The 17,171-nt window shown below is 40.7% G+C and overlaps 1 protein-coding gene across 1 annotated transcript in view; it reads right to left on the bottom strand.

Annotated features, from left to right (window-relative positions):
- LOC119652913 (anther-specific proline-rich protein APG) overlaps window positions 1-16,821 on the bottom strand; it is a 155,291-nt gene extending 138,470 nt beyond the window's left edge. The window contains exon 1 of the mRNA XM_038057295.1: window positions 16,798-16,821. Within this exon, the coding sequence (XP_037913223.1) occupies window positions 16,798-16,806 (9 nt within the window). The 5' untranslated portion in view covers window positions 16,807-16,821. The remainder of the gene's footprint in view (window positions 1-16,797) is intronic.
- Window positions 16,822-17,171: the final 350 nt, after the last annotated feature.

Genomic DNA, 17,171 nt, shown 5'->3' with positions numbered 1-17,171 from the left:
CCTTTATATAATTCGTAGAACACGACATGGCTACGAATTATATTGAGCGCAAATCCGCCTTATTGACCAGAGCTTGGCCAGAGCTGAAAATATTCGTTTTGAGAATGATGGGGTCCTAAGTCCCATCATTTTCAAAACGAATAATTCGTAGCCATGTCGTGTTCTACGAATTATATAAAGGAGCACTCAACATCTGCGAGCCGCTAAGGTCACGCTGCTCCCAGGGCAGAGGTGAGGCAGCGTCTGACGATTTGCCTCTGCCCTGGTAAGAAACCGTAAAGCCGTCATCGCTTGACTTTTTTTTACTAACTGTATATTTGGCGATCAAGGTTTGAAAGTTTATATACACTTATAACAGTGAAGTAACGGCTCATAAATAGTTATAACTTATGCTCTGATCGCTATAAAATCTGGTGAGAATGTTTTTGAGATAATGAACTTAAAGAATATGTAATAAAAATTCAAATTTATAGGCCATCACAACTACCCAGCTATAGAAATAATATGATGGCGTCATAATTACCACGAATAATTGATATACGAGTGAAATATTAAAGTCCCATATATGTAAGAATTACATTTCTTTAGTCCTTTTTAAGACGTTGTATAAAATAAAATTTTATTACAATCGGTTTACTGTCTGCCTGTCTCTCCGTCGGTCCCCTTGTCTCTTTGTCTATCACACCTATTTTCTTCAAAACGGTTATTCAGATATTAACAATTTGGTGGAAAGGTTGGAAATATTATATGAATCGCCTCGTGCAGTGAATAAGATCGTCCTATTTTGAATTTAAGAGGAGTGGGGGTCTCACACATCCGAAAAACCCCCTACAGTCCAGACCAAAGCTTTGCCGGAGCTAGACAACTTTTTTAAGGATTGGGGGGTCCTAAGTTCGCATCCACTTGATGCGGGATTGGACGAAATGGAGAGCAACTTGCTCCGGCCAAGCTTTGGTCTGAACTGTGGGCGGATTTACATTGAATATAATTCGCATCTTTCTCGTGTTTTGTGAATTTTAAAAGAGAGCATATAACACCTGCGAGCCACTAAGGTTACGCTTCTCCCAGGGTAGAGGTGAGGCAACGTCCGGTGAGTTGCCTCTACCCTGGTAAGAAACCGTAGCCGTCTTCGTCCCTTTTTTAATTTTGTTTGTTTCTATTTTAGGTGAACTTGTGTACACTTGCTAATAATATTGAACTCCTCGTGTCAAAGACATGAAGTTAACTATCAACGATACAGTATTTTTTAGAGCAGAGAGAGAGAGAGAGAAATGGCTGTTCGAAAATAGTGCACAATTAAATTTTTAACTAATTACAAGTAGAACACAATTAAGTGAACAGCAAACTTTCCTACCTGAATTGTCCACCTTCCGATTTCCCGACATATTTATCATAGTGGAATTTCAGATTTGCCACATTGACGACACGTGAAGCTTGACGTGAGAGGGACTGATGTACAAAGTACCCAGCCCAAAAGTAAAGGCAACTGTCGGCGGGCGGGTGTTGCTGTAAAACTATTCTAGCGGAAATTCGTCAATTTTCAGTAATGTTTGATACCAGATGATTATTTCATCACTTCTTAATTTCCATATTCTCTACCAGCCATTTCGTCCGAGCCGCATCGTACGGCTGAATGGCGCGCCATGCAGCGTCGCTCAAGTGTGTATTGCTACCTACAAAATTATATAAAGAATATTTTACCTGCAGTGCACGACGCACTCACAAGTCGCGTCGCGTAAAGTAAATGCGGTCGTACCTTTATAGTGCGTTTATTTGGAATCATATGTTTCAGCTGTTATTGAAAGTTAATCGGATTTCATAAGATTGGGCCTTTTTTAGGTTTTGAGGAAAGTGAATCTTTTCATCGTCTGTCTGCCTGCATATCTGTCACATATACTTTTAACATAGATAGTTATATTCGGAAGAAAGTTCGGAACCTGCATGCATTCAATGAATTATATCGCTCTTCGTTTAATTTAATTTTTCCCCATACATGCAAAAGGAGGTGTGAAGCTTGTTATTCATCGAATACGCCACATGGAATATAAAATCAAAGGTTTTATTTAGTGTTTTCTGAAGCGAGTTATCAATAGTTATTCATTTGAAGCGCCTACTCTCAAAAAGTATTCGTCACTCGGGCCTCTTTTCAAGAATATGAAATACAATATTAGAAAGTTTGGTGAACATCTCTCTATTATTAGGAAAGTTATAACAGATCAAAGTTGCCTCTTTCGAATGAAATTATAGTACCTGAAAATAAACAAAAAGTGTCAGTATCCTATCAAAGCGAATTGTCCAATTTATAAATGTAATACTTCAAGCAATGCTGACCACATTGCCTCCTAGTGTACCGTTACGGTCTTGAATGAAGTGCTCTAACACATTTCAAGGCCCTGATCCAATATGGATTGTTGCGCCAACGATTATTATTATTATTCTTATATAAAAAATGTTCAGAACCCTGCAGTGTCCGATTCACTTGATACCGGTTCTCATGTATGGGCACCTCTCCACCAATAACGATACTCACCGCATATAAAGAGTTTGGACACCTCTCCACCAATAATGATACTCACTGCACACTGAGTTTAATAGAAGCTTGGTGATAAGAACATTAGTTGCTTTCAACTACATTCTTCTTTCTTCTTTTTCTTCAGCCTTTATCCCGTTCACAAGCGGGGTCGGCTCGTCGTGATCGGTTTCGCTATTTGGCTCTATCGAATGCCAGATTGGGGTGCAATCTCGAGGCTTTCAAATCCCCATCCAGCGTATCAAGCCACCGTTGTTTAGGTCTTCCTTTTGGTCGTTTATCATCGACTTCGATGTTCAGACCAATCTTGGTAGGTGAATTCTCGTTGGTACGAATTAAGTGACCATACCATCGAACACGCCTCTACCGCAATTTTTCCACGATCGGTGCAACCTCATAACGATTATGGATATCCTCATTTCGGATGTGATCTAAACGTGTGACGCCACTAGTCCAACGTAACATCTTCGTCTCCATTACCGCAACTCACCGTTCATTGTCTTTTATAGTTGGTAAACACTCAAAACCATATAGATCGACTGGATGGTCGTCATTGCGGTAAATCTTAGATTTGAGACGTTCATTGATACGTCGATCACAAAGAATACCAGTTGTAGAACGCGACTTCATCCACGTTGCGTTAATGCGTGAAGCAACTTCATAACGCAGTTCTCCATTGGCTGATAGCGATGACCCGAGGTATCAAAATCGCTCAGTTCTGGGCAGATCACTGCCGCTGACAATGATTGTGCCTGTTTCATAAAGCAAGCAGTGTGTAGGGCGCTGGACGTTGGATATCCCGTGTGACGGTGTCCATAACAAGAACAAGGAGGAGCGGTGTGAGGGCGCTTCATTGATGAACACCAACAGAGACACGAAGCGGTTTTGATACACCCGCCATACTTCGAACTTTACTTTTCGGATCGTGGTAGAGCTATTGAACCCAGTGCACGAGTTCTTCTGGCACTAAGTGTTGTCGTAAAGCATACCAGCTGAGTTCGTGTGGTACACGGTCAAACGCTTTCTCTATATCCAGAAAGGCAATGTAATAAGGGGGATGCTTTTCACGATGTTTCTCCATGAGTAACCGCGCATCGTGTATTTCGTCAGTAGTTCCGCAGTTCCTGACAAATCCGGCTTGATTCACGGTTATTTCAATGATTTCGTGAATATGGTTGTCAAGAATGCGTTCAAAAATCTTCATGGTATGGGAAAAAACCCGGATCGGACGATAATTTGAACATTCTGCTGGACTACCTTTCTTTTTCCATATTGGAACAGTGGCACTTCCTTGCCAGTCAGATGGTGTTCTTCCTTCCTGAATAACCCGGCTAAAGAATTCACTCAGCCACATTGGGTATGACAAAAGGAAGGCAAATTAGCTTAAAGTGTGGTTATATACAAAAAACCTCAAAACAAGCCGTCAATCGGAAACTCTACATTTCAGGTATTGTTTTGTGTAGTATATTTGAGTGCAGCACTATTTCATTTGTACATAGCCCGTAACATATATTCATTTAGCATGTCGGACCACTTCCATTGGTGTGATAATGACATTTAGTATTTTGGCTTGGAGTAAATTTGCATTAAAACGACAACAGAGAAGGAGACGGTTGTACGATTCAGATAAAACCTGGAGAATATCGTGCTTCATAATATATTCTACATTACTACAATTTAAATCGGTTTGTGATTCATAGCTGCCCCTGACCACCAGGAAGATTGGTATATTTCATATCTGTGGTTTTTAATGGCAAATGTTTTCCTGCTGTTTACGTTGTTGTAACTTGGCCCTAGATGACGTTACAATGGATCAACTAATACACCCTTCAACCAGTCGCCCTGGAAAATAATAACTGTGATTGGTGGGATGTTTAATACTGAAAATTATTGAAAATATTTTCCAAAAAATCGTAACTTTTATTATTATTCTATTAAGTGAAGTTGCAGTGCGTTCTTCAAGAACTATTCTGCCCCTTTTATTGATTATAGGGTACTTATTATCTATATTATGTCAAGTAAGCCTATAACCGTTGGGAAGCCTATGACCCTCAGGAATTTTAATATATTCCCTACTTCCAAGTATTTCAACCTGGCATCTGGTATTAAGTATTCTTCCAGGTCCCTCGACCTACTTTGCGCAAGTGCTGGACACTGTCCGAAAACGTGTACGGAGCTTTCGACACACTCTGTAGGCAGTGACCGTAGATATTCTTAGCTTCCCCAGGTGATGGTTTAGTCGGCAGTGACCAGTGAGTATTCCCACTATAATATGGAGATTTTTTTTGGTAAAGTTTAAACAGTCCTTTGTGCGCTTAGGTTCGTGTTCTTCCATGAACGGTTCTGTTCCTGGTAGGTTTGTCCAGTATAGTTCCCTCAGCCATACCTTTTTATTTGTGGCGTTTCTGATGCCATATGAGGGTTCTTTCTCGTGCCTTCCAATCTAACATGGCTTGGAGCCAGAGTATCCAGACGTTATTGTGCAGGTCAAGCATATTCAATCTCTCAAGAAGCTGACTTAAACTCCTATAGTTCCTTTGGAGATTGGATTAAGAACATCTGCCTACAGCGTGCATTTCCGCCAGGAATATTCTAGTCTGTTTACCCATTGGTTCAAAGTACATTTTTCTTGTACCAATGACGCCGGCACCCGCTCCCTCTGCTGTGAGGGATTCGTCAATGCACCAAGTAATCGATTGCTGGTTTAAGTCGTATGTCAAAGCCACGCCCTCCCAGTTTGCTCTATTATTCCAACGTGTTTCAAACTTCTTATCGAAGTGAAATCTCGTTGGGTAACATATCCCTTGGTATCAATAATTTAAAGTACCGACTGGAAAGAATAACAACTGTTCTTCGATTTAGGCAGCTTGCCGCCTCTCTGATGGTCCCAGCGATTCCGAAGATCGCTCTCCCTGTCTGTATGTGCAGACGGAAAAAGTTAATCCCAAAAAGACCTTCAGGCATGCTGTTGGCCATGTCTTCGTTGCCCTACTGATACACACGCAAGTTAGTCTTTTGGAGTTTATGTAACTCCCTGGCTCTTGTGATGAATTAAATTATTTCTTCTGAGATTACCGCCCCTAGTTAATCATTGGTCTTGCTGTTGCAGTGTATATCCAAAGTAGTGTCTTCGAGGTGCAACTTCATTTTTTCCTGCTATAGGCCTGCAAGTCATCAGAGCCGAATAAGTATTTCATGCATGTGTCTTCCAGAGTAATTTCTGGTCATTTCCATGGCATGTAACCTTGTGGCTCTCTGGATATTAAGCTTACGCTTCCCAGTGAATGGTACCATGGTGGTTTTGGCTGGATTGATACACAACCTAGCCTTCCTGCACCAGGCACTAGTAACTCTTAGTCCAGTTTGGATCTTATCACATAGGATATCCTCATATTTATTATTTATTAAAATAATATCGTCAGCGTAATACTGGACCTGTATTCTAGTGTTTGTTAGCTCGGAGTTTATCCACTACCATACTCTATATAAGCGGTGATGGTAATGGAATTTATATCTGTCGATGATTCTTCTAATTGCCTACTCTAATATTCTGCCCTTCCGCATGTATGTCAATGACACCACTACCACCACTATTTCCAATTCCAGTTCGAATGTTGTTACTTAGGTGCTTTGCATAGGAGTCTCAATCCGTTCTCCTGGGATTTCTTATTAGCCGTTTTATTTCGGTGTTGCCCTCAATGTCTGATTATTCTGACAGCTGACACTGATAGTTCATCCGGCACTCACTAATTCCTGACCAGCCCGTTCACCAGAGTATTCCCTAGAGTTATGTACAGGACGTCTGGTCTAGTGCTGTTCCCTACGGTATATATTTCTAACTTATTCATCATCATCATCATCAACGATGCAACAACCGGTATCCGGTCTAGGCCTGCCTTAATAAGGAACTCCAGACATCCCGGTTTTGCGCCGAGGTCCACCAATTCAATATCCTTCAAAGCTGTCTGGCGTCCTGGCCTACGCCATCGCTCCGTCTTAGTCAGGGTCTGCCTCGTCTTCTTTTTCTACCCTTATAGACTTTCCAGGCTGGATCATTCTTATCCATACGCATTAAGTGACCGGCCCATTGTAACCTATTGAACCGGATTCTATCCACAACCTGACGGTCATGGTATCGCCCATACATTTCGTCATTATGTAGGCTATGGAATCGTCCATCCTCATGTAGGGGGCCAAACATTTTCCGGAGGATTCTTTTCTCGAACGCGGCCAAGAGTTCGGAATTCTTCTTGCTAAGAACCCAAGCCTCCGAGGAATACATGACGACTGGTCAGATCATTGTCTTGTACAGTAAGAGCTTTGACCCTATGGTGAGACGTTTCGAGCGGAACAGTTTTTGTAAGCTCAAATTACGTTATTTAATATTTTTAATGAAATTGAGTAAACTAACCCCCCCCCCCCCAAAGTTGATTTTGACGTTATGAAAATAACGGGCTACGTGCAAATGAAATAGTTCGAGCGGAACAGTTTTTGCAAGCTGAAATAGGCTCTGTTGGCTGCCAACAACCGTGCGCAAATTTCATCATCCTAGCTGTTATTGGTTGTTATTTTCGACCCTAAATAGGAGAAATTATCTACGGTCTCAAAGTTGTATTCTCCTATCTTTATTCTTCTGGTTTGACCAGTGCGGTTTGATGTTGTTGGTTGGTTGGTTTTTGGTGCTGACGTTGCCACCATATATTTTGTCTTGCCTTCATTGATGTGCAGCCCAAGATCTTCCCCCGATTGCCGCCCGCTCGATCTGGATGAAGGCAGTTTGTACATCTCGGCTTGTTCTTCCCATGAGGTCGATATCGTCAGCATAGGCCAGTAGTTGGTGGGCTTAAAGAGGATCGTACCCCTTGAATTTACCTCAGCATCACGGATCACTTTCTCCAGGGCCAGGTTGAAGACGATGCATGATAGTGCATCCCGTTGTTGATGTCGAATGGTGTTGAGAGTGATCCTGCTGTTTTTGTCTAGCCTCGCGTATTGGACAGGGTCAGCCTAGTCAGTCTTATCAATTTCGTCGGAATATCGAATTCTCTCATGGCCGCGTGCAGTTTCACTCTGGCGATGCTATCATAGGCGGCTTTAAAGTCGATAAAAATATGGTGCAACTGTTGTTCATATTCCAACAGTTTTTCCATCGTTTGCCGCAGAGAGCAAATCTAATCTGTTGCTGATTTGCCTGGGGTGAAGCCTCTTTGGTATGGGCCAATGATGTCCTGGGCGTATGGGGCTATCCGGTCTAGCAAGATAGTGGAGAATATCTTATAGATGGTACTCAGCAACGTGATACCTTGATAATTGCTGCACTGTCTGATATCTCCCTCTTTATGTATGAGACAGATAATGCCTCGTTGCCAATCTTCAGGCATTGATTCGCTGTCCTATACCTTGAGCACAAGTTGATGAACCACTTGGTGTAACTGTGAAGTCACTTCTCCGCTCGACGGAGTTCGTGATAAGTTTCCGCGCGTGCCCGAGTTCTTTGAGAATGCAACATTCGTCGGTATGCTGCATTCTTTCGTTCTGTAGCTAGCTTACATTCATCGTCAAACCAGCCATTCCGACTCCTTTTGCGGTTGGGACGAAGTATCTTTGTGACCGTATCAATGATAACGTTCTTCAGGTGATTGTGAAGATCATTTGTTGATGGTTCATCGCCAAGATCTCTATTGACTGCGGTTATTGCGGCATCCATTTCCCTTTTATAGGTGTTGCAGAGGGCTGTGTTGTGGATGGTTTCAGTATTAACTCTCACCTGATTGTCAGAGAGGATTGTAGGTGGTGTCGTTATTCGAGCTCGGAAACCAACTACTTCCAATAACCATTTCGTGCGATACTGCTAATTGAATAATCCGCAGTCCGTTATCATTGGAATCGCCTGAATATGGGCTCCATCCCTACTTGACTGGTGAAATCCGCAAGTATGATTTTGATATCATACTTGGAACAGGCTTCGAGGGTTCGTTCTACTGCCTCGTAGAAGGTGTCCTTCTCCGACTCTGCAGTCTCCTCTGAACGGGCGTGAACGCATAGCCGTTCACTTATGTTTTCAGAGCCGATAACAGTAGGTTTCATTTTTTGCCTGACTAAGAACCCTACTCCAAACACATGGTTTACTAGATGGCCACTATAATATATGGTGTAGCGGGTCTTCTCCAGGAAACCGGTCTCTGTCCAACGCATCTCCTGTAACGCTGTTACATCAGCCAGTGCGGACAGGGTATCGGCTAGCTGCCCATCAGCTTCATCTCTGTACAGGGTGCGCACGTTCCATGACAAAATGCGCAAATCGTTATTCCGTTGTCGTTCCCATGTTCGTCGTTGTGTAACCCGTCTAGTCCGAGGCTCTTGTTGTGGCTTTGTAACATGTTGTTTTCCGTGTTTTATGCTCCATCGTGGATGCCAATCCACGTTTCGCTGTGGGACCTATACTACTCTTTGATCACTCAACTTATTGCTAAGAATAAATTCAAGAAGGTAGCCACCTCTTCAATTAGTGTCACTCCTTCCCACGCTTCTTGATAGGCGTTGGCATCGCAGCCGAGGAGAAGCGCTAGCTCCCTCCTCTTACAATACTTTACCAGTCTCGCGACTAGCTCCGGTGGAATCCGAATGTCATCTCCTGGGAAGCAGCCCGGTGCCACGATTGCCTCTGGAAATCTCCTCCGCTTCCAGTGAGCCTTGAATAGCTACAAGGTTACTATCTCTGAAAGACATATATACTATTTTAAATGACGTTTAAGAATGATGAAAACTCTCTCTCCCCCCTGCATGCTTCCTCTTTCCAGATCGAAAATCTACCTCCGGAACACCCAGGGCTCCTGAACCAGCACGATAAGGTCAAACTTACTCACTGGGGCAGCCAGGTACCAGTGAGGCTCGGTTCGAATACAGTCAGTGCAAACTATCCACGGTTTACATGATACTCTGGTTTGGGGAGGGGTTTTTCGACTCCCCAGTCTAGATCCGTAGCGTTTTGTTAATAGTGGAGTAACCTCGTACAGGGTGAAGTTATCACCACTCACTAACGTTCTTAATAAATGACAGGCCTGTCTCCTGGAAAACACTATATTACCCAAGAAATGGGATATCACCTTCCGCGCCAGTCTTTCGTGCTGTGCATTGATCGATCCTAAATCGTACATTAGAAGCTCAAATGATACGGCAACTTCCAGCCAGTAGAACAGTTGAAATATTCGAAGAACACACTCATGACTGGAAACAGAACGAACCAAAGTCTCTACTTCAAGAGCTTCTGAAACGTGACAAGAATAAAACCCGCACCGAAAATAATACTGGATCTGAACTTCTAGTTCAAAAGCGGCTGGAACGTTATAAAAGCGAGACGCAAGATTTGACAATATGTGAGTAAGAGCTTCCACTTGAAGAGCTTCTAAAATATCACAGCAACATGATGTGTGAATTTCAAATCTTTGAGCTCTTCTTTCAGAACTACTCAATTATCGAAGGGTAAGACATATGACGCGAAGCTGAACGCTGAACAAGCCCGAGCAAGATTGAAAATCGATCCCAGTAAAAATGAATGAAAATGCATCGAAATGCCCTCATTACCCTAATCTGATGGCTATATAACGCTTACATTATTGCGCTTTAGAGTTTCAATAAGAAATGCTTGTCACCACTGTCTATGCCGTCAGATTCGGGAGTCAAAACTTATATTGCTGCAGTTATTGACGAACCCAAACAATTTTTATAGCATATTTGAAAATGGAATGTCCGCTTTCAAATGCATCGTTTGGAGTGACGAATATTGTAAAATATGGTAATTTTACACCCACATTCAAAGCGCAAAGATAAGTATATCATCAGATTGGTTCAGTTATTCTAGTATATCGAAGACATTCTCAGCTTTTACAAATATAGACAGGCAGAACAAGGCCTGCCGGGCTTAGCTCGTATTGAATATAATATCATTTTGAGCCGACTTCGCTTGTGAACGGGACAAAGGCTAAAGAAAAAGATGAAAATATATAATATCATTTAGCAACCATTTCTTCACCGGCATCAAATTATCAATAAACACACCTTGTCATTTTAGACGGGCTGACCATCAAAGACAGTACCTTGCATGATATTTCACTCACTCCTCCCATGAATTCTGAAATGTCCTGGCTTCCAAGTTAATAAAAGTAGATTGTTCATGTTGTGTATCAGTGTTATTTGGAGAGGCTTAAACTGGAACAAAACCCCACTCAACTTTAATATTGGAGAAAGGAATGCAATCTCTTTCATGAAAATCATGTTTGGAAGTCTGTATGTATATGTGAAAAAAAAAGTATTTACATTATTTATTACTGACTGAGATGTAACGTTATTCCATCTGTAACGTGGGTGAGACAAGTAACATTCTTCCAAGTGACTCAGAATTTTCTGTAAATATGTATGCACTACGCTGGCTAGTGATATACATTACATACCACTTCCTTGTAAAAGTAATACCAACTTTGTATTGTGCTTTTCACTGAAAATAACGAGTGTAAATAAATAACAAATCGGAATATCGAAAACTGATGCTTTGGGTGTAAAGATTTTGTGTTTATCTTATGTGAAAAATTTTCTAGAAAGGTAAGAATTCAAAGTAGTCCTTCATAAATTTCCAGTTAGCAAGAGACATATACATATTAAAGCCATAAATATTATCGTCATCCTAAATAAACAAACATTTCCTATTATCACATGCTGATGCATACATATAGCACGCATCTATATAAATTGATTGTACGCATCTGAATATCCCAGAATGACCACAGCGCAAATTGAATTGAATACCCCTAACACTAATATAAACATGTGTACATATGTATCCATAATTGGGCACTACCCGCAACTCCATTAACATATGCACATGTATATCTGTCTGCCTTGAGTAATTGATACTGATATACAAATAACTAAAAAAAGCTAAAAAGATGTAAAAATAAGATGTTTACATGCTTCTTGCTGTTCGAAGAAAACCACTTTAAATGATGATGACGTCATACACCTCTTAGATTTCAATCGATTTATATAAAAGGCAAAATTTTTACCCTCTATAACTTTATTACTAATAGTTGAATTATTCTAATTCTAGAATAAAATTAAGAGGAGCTTTGGGTGAATTCATATGCTATTATTAACTTATTTTGAGCAGATATCAGACCGCGATGTATTTTGCGGCCTAGATTTCGTATACAGAGGTGCGTTACTGTGATTTGTTTCAGATAGAGAACGAATTTGGGGCACAAATGTTGGGTCCTTACTTCCCTGTCCTTCATCCAATATCAGAAATAAGGTTACTCTCGAAAAGTGATAATCAACCCCTTACATTTGAAGAGTGACCACCACGGGACCATATTCTGCGAAAAAAAAAATTATGCCCCCATTTCGCATGTATAGGGAGCCCCCCTCAGAACACTACATAAAATGGTGCCACTTGCTGTATGTAAAGGGATTCATAGAACAGACCAGCTCACCAAACTTCGTGACAATAAGTTCAGCCGTTTTCGAATAAATCGGGTGTTATTGAATCGATTTTAATATGGTTTTATTTTACACAAAACCTTGAAAACTTGGTGGGGAAAACTGTGTATGCTTTCCCATTTTGGAATATTGGCAAATGGTGTACTCACTTCACAAACGAATCAAATGAATACTTCCAACAAGTAGTGATCGAGTCACATGCATAACAGTTTTACAAAGCTAAGAAATCGGGTCCTGAGTAAAGAAAACCAAATATGTTCGTCGCATAGAATGCAATGGTATTACATATTACTCAAGGTACATTTTGGAAATATAGACTACGCAGAGAGCTATCTGAATTTTGCCAACTGCACTGTTGAAAACTTTTCTATTTACTCTTTTGTTGAGTAGCCCTCTACAGAGCCCCAGTTTTCAATGAAACTGTGCATCGTTATCAAGAAACTTCGTTGTATTCAGTAAAAACAAGGCAAACCGAAAGGTAAACGTTTCAGTTGTAAAAGGCTTTATGTATTACTTATATAATTGTAATTGTAATAAATTTGCACAAAAGTGGCAACTTTGACCTATTATTATTAACTTGGTAGTATCTGCTCCATAATTTAGTCTTCATTACTACCAAACTTGATGATTCTAGGGTCAATTTAAGGGGGTTCCCAGTTAATTTATAAAAGAATATACTTTTAATTAATATGGTAATATACTATCATTAACTTTATTTGAACTAGTATTGACATGGAGAATATTTTGAGGGCCTCGATACTATGTGCACGGATCACTATATTTATTTTCCGATATTTGGGTTGAGTAGCTTCTGAGAACGGTGCCTTGAAGTAACTGACCCCTTTTGGACCCCGCACTTGGCACCTTTGCAGCCAATGTATATACTAATATAGGTTTCGGGAAGTACTATTCGACCTTGACCTTTCATTACGAACGCAAGACTTCTTTTCATTTTGATATTTAATTGCGGCATTTAATAACATTTAGTATTGGTACTTACCACCAATTTCGTCCTAATTAGCAAGCGATTCAAAGGCGGAAAGACGGATACCTTCACCTTCCACTATCAATTCGAAAACTACTCAGCACTACTTTTACCTTTAAATCACACATTGCGGGCGACCCTAATGACATAAAATAATATTATAATGTTAAGTGGGTGAAAAGGCTGCCGGAAACAGGTACCATGGCGGAGAAGAGTTTGGAGCCTATAATGAAGCAAAGAAGTCAACCGCTATTACCCGAGCGATTCATTACAGAGATCATTACAATAAATAGGACACTCGGGGTGGTGAGAGAAGTGTGTTTCGACTTGCCGACAACGATATCGAATTTTTCTGTTGTATTAATGACAAGAACGTTACTTCGCTTACCGACTGACGAGCCACGATGGATTGATTGCGAGAATATTTTGAGCAGATTTCAATGGAAGAATTTATTCGTCCTCCACTTCTCTTTGTTCTTCTTATGGACACTGCTTTATGTAGATAATGTGTCCCTGGCGTCTCTCAGAAAAGCTGATCTCGAGCAACTTATTTAACAAGTCGGAATACCGGAAGCTCGCGCTTCAGGTATAAAGGTTTTGTGTTCATCTTATGTAAGAAACTTCAACGCCCATTTGTCTGTCCGTATATAGCTACAAATCCCCGCAGACATACGTACATATTACAGTCATAGATATCACGCTTAGCCTAAACAAACAAACTGCCTATAACAGAATACTGTACACATATATGCACGTATATAAATTGATCGTACCCATATCTCCGATTTACTTCTTATATCTATTTGAATTAGGCACTACCCGCAAAGTTCATTAGCACGCATATATTATATACCTACATACACACATGTCTGGTTGGCAAATAACTAAAAAAAACTAAAAGAAAATAATTCTCTGGGACCCAATTCATAAGAACTCATTTCGTTGTGGTATTGATGAATTGATATGTGATGATGACGTCATGCAGGTTGTAGAGTGCTCGAAATTCACAAAAAATTGTAAAGTTTCACCTCCTATAACTTTGTTAATAATAATTGGCTTTTCTTCAAACTTGACCAAATTGTGTATTATATTCTTCATTACACCCATGCCAAATTTTGTACTTCTGGGATGAACATAAGGGGGGTGCCGGGTAAATTTCTAAAATGTGGAAATATACTATTATTAACTTTATTTATGCAGATGTCGGAACCTGATATATTTTGAGGCCTAGATTTCGTAGAGATGCACCACTGTGATTTTTTTCAGATTTTTCGGTTGGATAGGTTCTGAGAACGAGACCTGTTACACTTTTTGGGGGTCATATTTTGAGCCCTCACTCCCCTCTGTTTCACCCAACATCAAATATTGAACCAGTTTCGAAAAGTACTAATTGAGACCTTTCATTTGATACCCCACATGGCTACATTCTGTGAAAAAAAAATTTGCACCCTCCATTCACATGTATGGGGAGCCCCCCTTAAACTTAACACAAGATGGCGCCACTTACTGCATGTAAAGGGATCACCAGATTACATACTCTCACCAATTTTCGTAACAATCGGTCCAGCCGTTTCCGAATAAATCGGGTGTGACAGACAGACAGACAGACAGACAGACAGACAGACAGACAGACAGACAGACGGACAGACGGACAGACGGACAGACAGACACCGTCTCGATTCTAATAAGGTTTTGTTTCACACAAAACCTTAAAAATGGATTGATTGCCTCATGGCTACACGATTGAATCTAGAAATTATAATTAGAAAACAAAATATAATATTTTGAGAAAGTGGTCAATATTCGCAGACCAAAATCTTGTTGAGCCTAAGCACAGGTGGCAACTGTAAATTGTAAAAATTTGGTTAACAATCAAAAACATGACTTTGGATGAAACTAACTAAAAAGACAATGAACAACCCTATACACAAGAGAGGTAACTTAAAACCGAAACAGGTCAAAAAACATATACACTTGAAGGCGGTGGTTTTTGGTTCAATCAAGTACCCATATACATCCTATAAATTGCTTACATGTGTGTATGTGGAAATCGTATGCCAAAATCCGGAAAAATCGAATGCAAGGAATCTAAATTTTCGGCGGAAAGTATGGACAAGCGGTAACCCCGCTGTGTCTCATACTGAATGCAGTAGCCTCTCCAGTTCGCGGCGGCTATTCATTTATGTAAAAAAACATAACGGTCACTAAAATTAATTTGCAGACAAATTTCTACTGCAAGCCTGGCGAATTTGCAGATGTGCCCTTAGCCCTGGGCTCTGGTTAACCAAATCAGTGATACTGAGTCAGTAAATGGGGTTAGGACCTGATACCATAAGAGATCCTCTAGAACGAGAGACTCAAACAACTCTGTGCCCAGGAGCTAGCCGAACGATTAACATATCTGTTGGAGAAGAAGCAAATGTAATCCAAGAGAAGAGAAACTATTTGATTTCGCCACTCCAACTGTCTGTTCAACTGTCAACGTGGGGTATGATCGAGCTTTCATCGGGGCAAGTTGAATACAGACACGCGAGCGCTAGACAAAGTCTCCCCGTCAGAATACTTTACTGTGGACAAACAGACCATAATATGGAGACAGACTCCTAAGAAAACGGATTGAGCAAATTTCGCTGAACGTCTTGGCACGAAAGTGCAGATCACTAGACGGCTAAGGGCTCCATTTGGAATTGATGCTCAATTGGAAACTCTGAATCGCTGTAAGCCGGAACAACAGACGCAACAGAGCATTACATCCACTATCAGAAGTCCTGCGATACATGAGCGAATCCGGGATATTTCGTCAAAAGAGGGTGTCGGGTAAAGTGGACCATTACGGTGTCAGTGCCCAGGAATAAGGCATGCAGAATGCTGTCATACTGTTTGATTTAATCCGCGCAGTCCGATTCAATGATGATACAGTTGTTCAAACTCGAATTTTAATTTGCATATTCAACTACACTAAGCCGTTCATCAACTGATGCTGAAAGTGTGGAACATCGAATCAATGCTTGACGACTGGCAACGAGGCATTATCAGTCTGATACATGAAAAGGTGCAGCAATTATAGAGGCATCACGTTGTTGAGTATTATCTATAAAATCCGGCTCAACAGGTTGCGGTGGGCGGGTCACCTAATCCGGAAAGTCTATAAGGGCAATATCTATGGTAGAAAAAGAAGACGAGGCAAACCCTGCCTGAGATGGAGCGATGGCGTAGGTAAAGTCGCCAGGCAGCTTTTAGGGATATCGAATTGGTGAACCTCGGCGCAAAATTGGGATGTCTGGAGTTCCTTATTACAGAAGGCGTAGACCGGATACCGGTTGCTGCGCCGTTGATGATGATGATAATTTTCAATTGCGGAACCTTGAGCTTCTGAACTTAATAATATGTGCTAATACATTGGTTGCGGCAATCGGGAATGCGAAATGGTGACATACTCGGATACTTTGTAATAAGTGACCCCTTGGATGCCGCTTAGTCCATTTTTTGGTTGGTTGGGCCAGTTGAGCGGAAAGCGAGCGAGTTTTCCCGATGTATGTAGGGTACGGTTGCTAAGGCCGAAAATGTAAAAATTTCGCTATTATAATCACAATTTGCGCATACATATACACAATTCGTCTAAGTATCAATTGATTAGTTTCTAGATATGGTAAAATTAGTCGCCTTGGTTAAAGTCCCAATGTTGGTAATACCTTATTATGCTATCATTTACGAAGACATTTGGTCAAGAAGTATGCTATGGACAGACAAACGTAAATCAGCCCTTATCTTGAAGGAAATGCAAAAGTACCTTGCGCATCGTAAAGAGCAGATTCTTCTCTTCGTTGGTTTGCAGTTATGGTCAGACATAAGTAAATCGAAATGCTGTTGACAACTTCACAACGGAAGCAGAATGAGGGCAGTTAATTTCGATGTCGAGCTGGAAGGTTTTCCCGAGAACAACAACACGTCATTTCGTTATAAAGCCTAGTGTATTACTAATTCGAAAGCCTGAAATATTAGTTGAAGTTTCTTCGTACAAATGCTATTGAAGATAATCATGTTGCATTGAAAGCATAATAGGAAATGATAGTGAAGAGCATGAACAATTGTAATTCTACTTAATTTATTCTGAATTTACGTGATTGGTTTTTTACTTTAAGTGATTTGTTCTTGGAGCTAATA

Source organism: Hermetia illucens, chromosome 3 (assembly GCF_905115235.1).
Source record: "Hermetia illucens chromosome 3, iHerIll2.2.curated.20191125, whole genome shotgun sequence".
Taxonomy (NCBI): Eukaryota; Metazoa; Arthropoda; class Insecta; order Diptera; family Stratiomyidae; genus Hermetia; species Hermetia illucens.
This window is presented reverse-complemented; position numbering and strand designations above follow the sequence as displayed.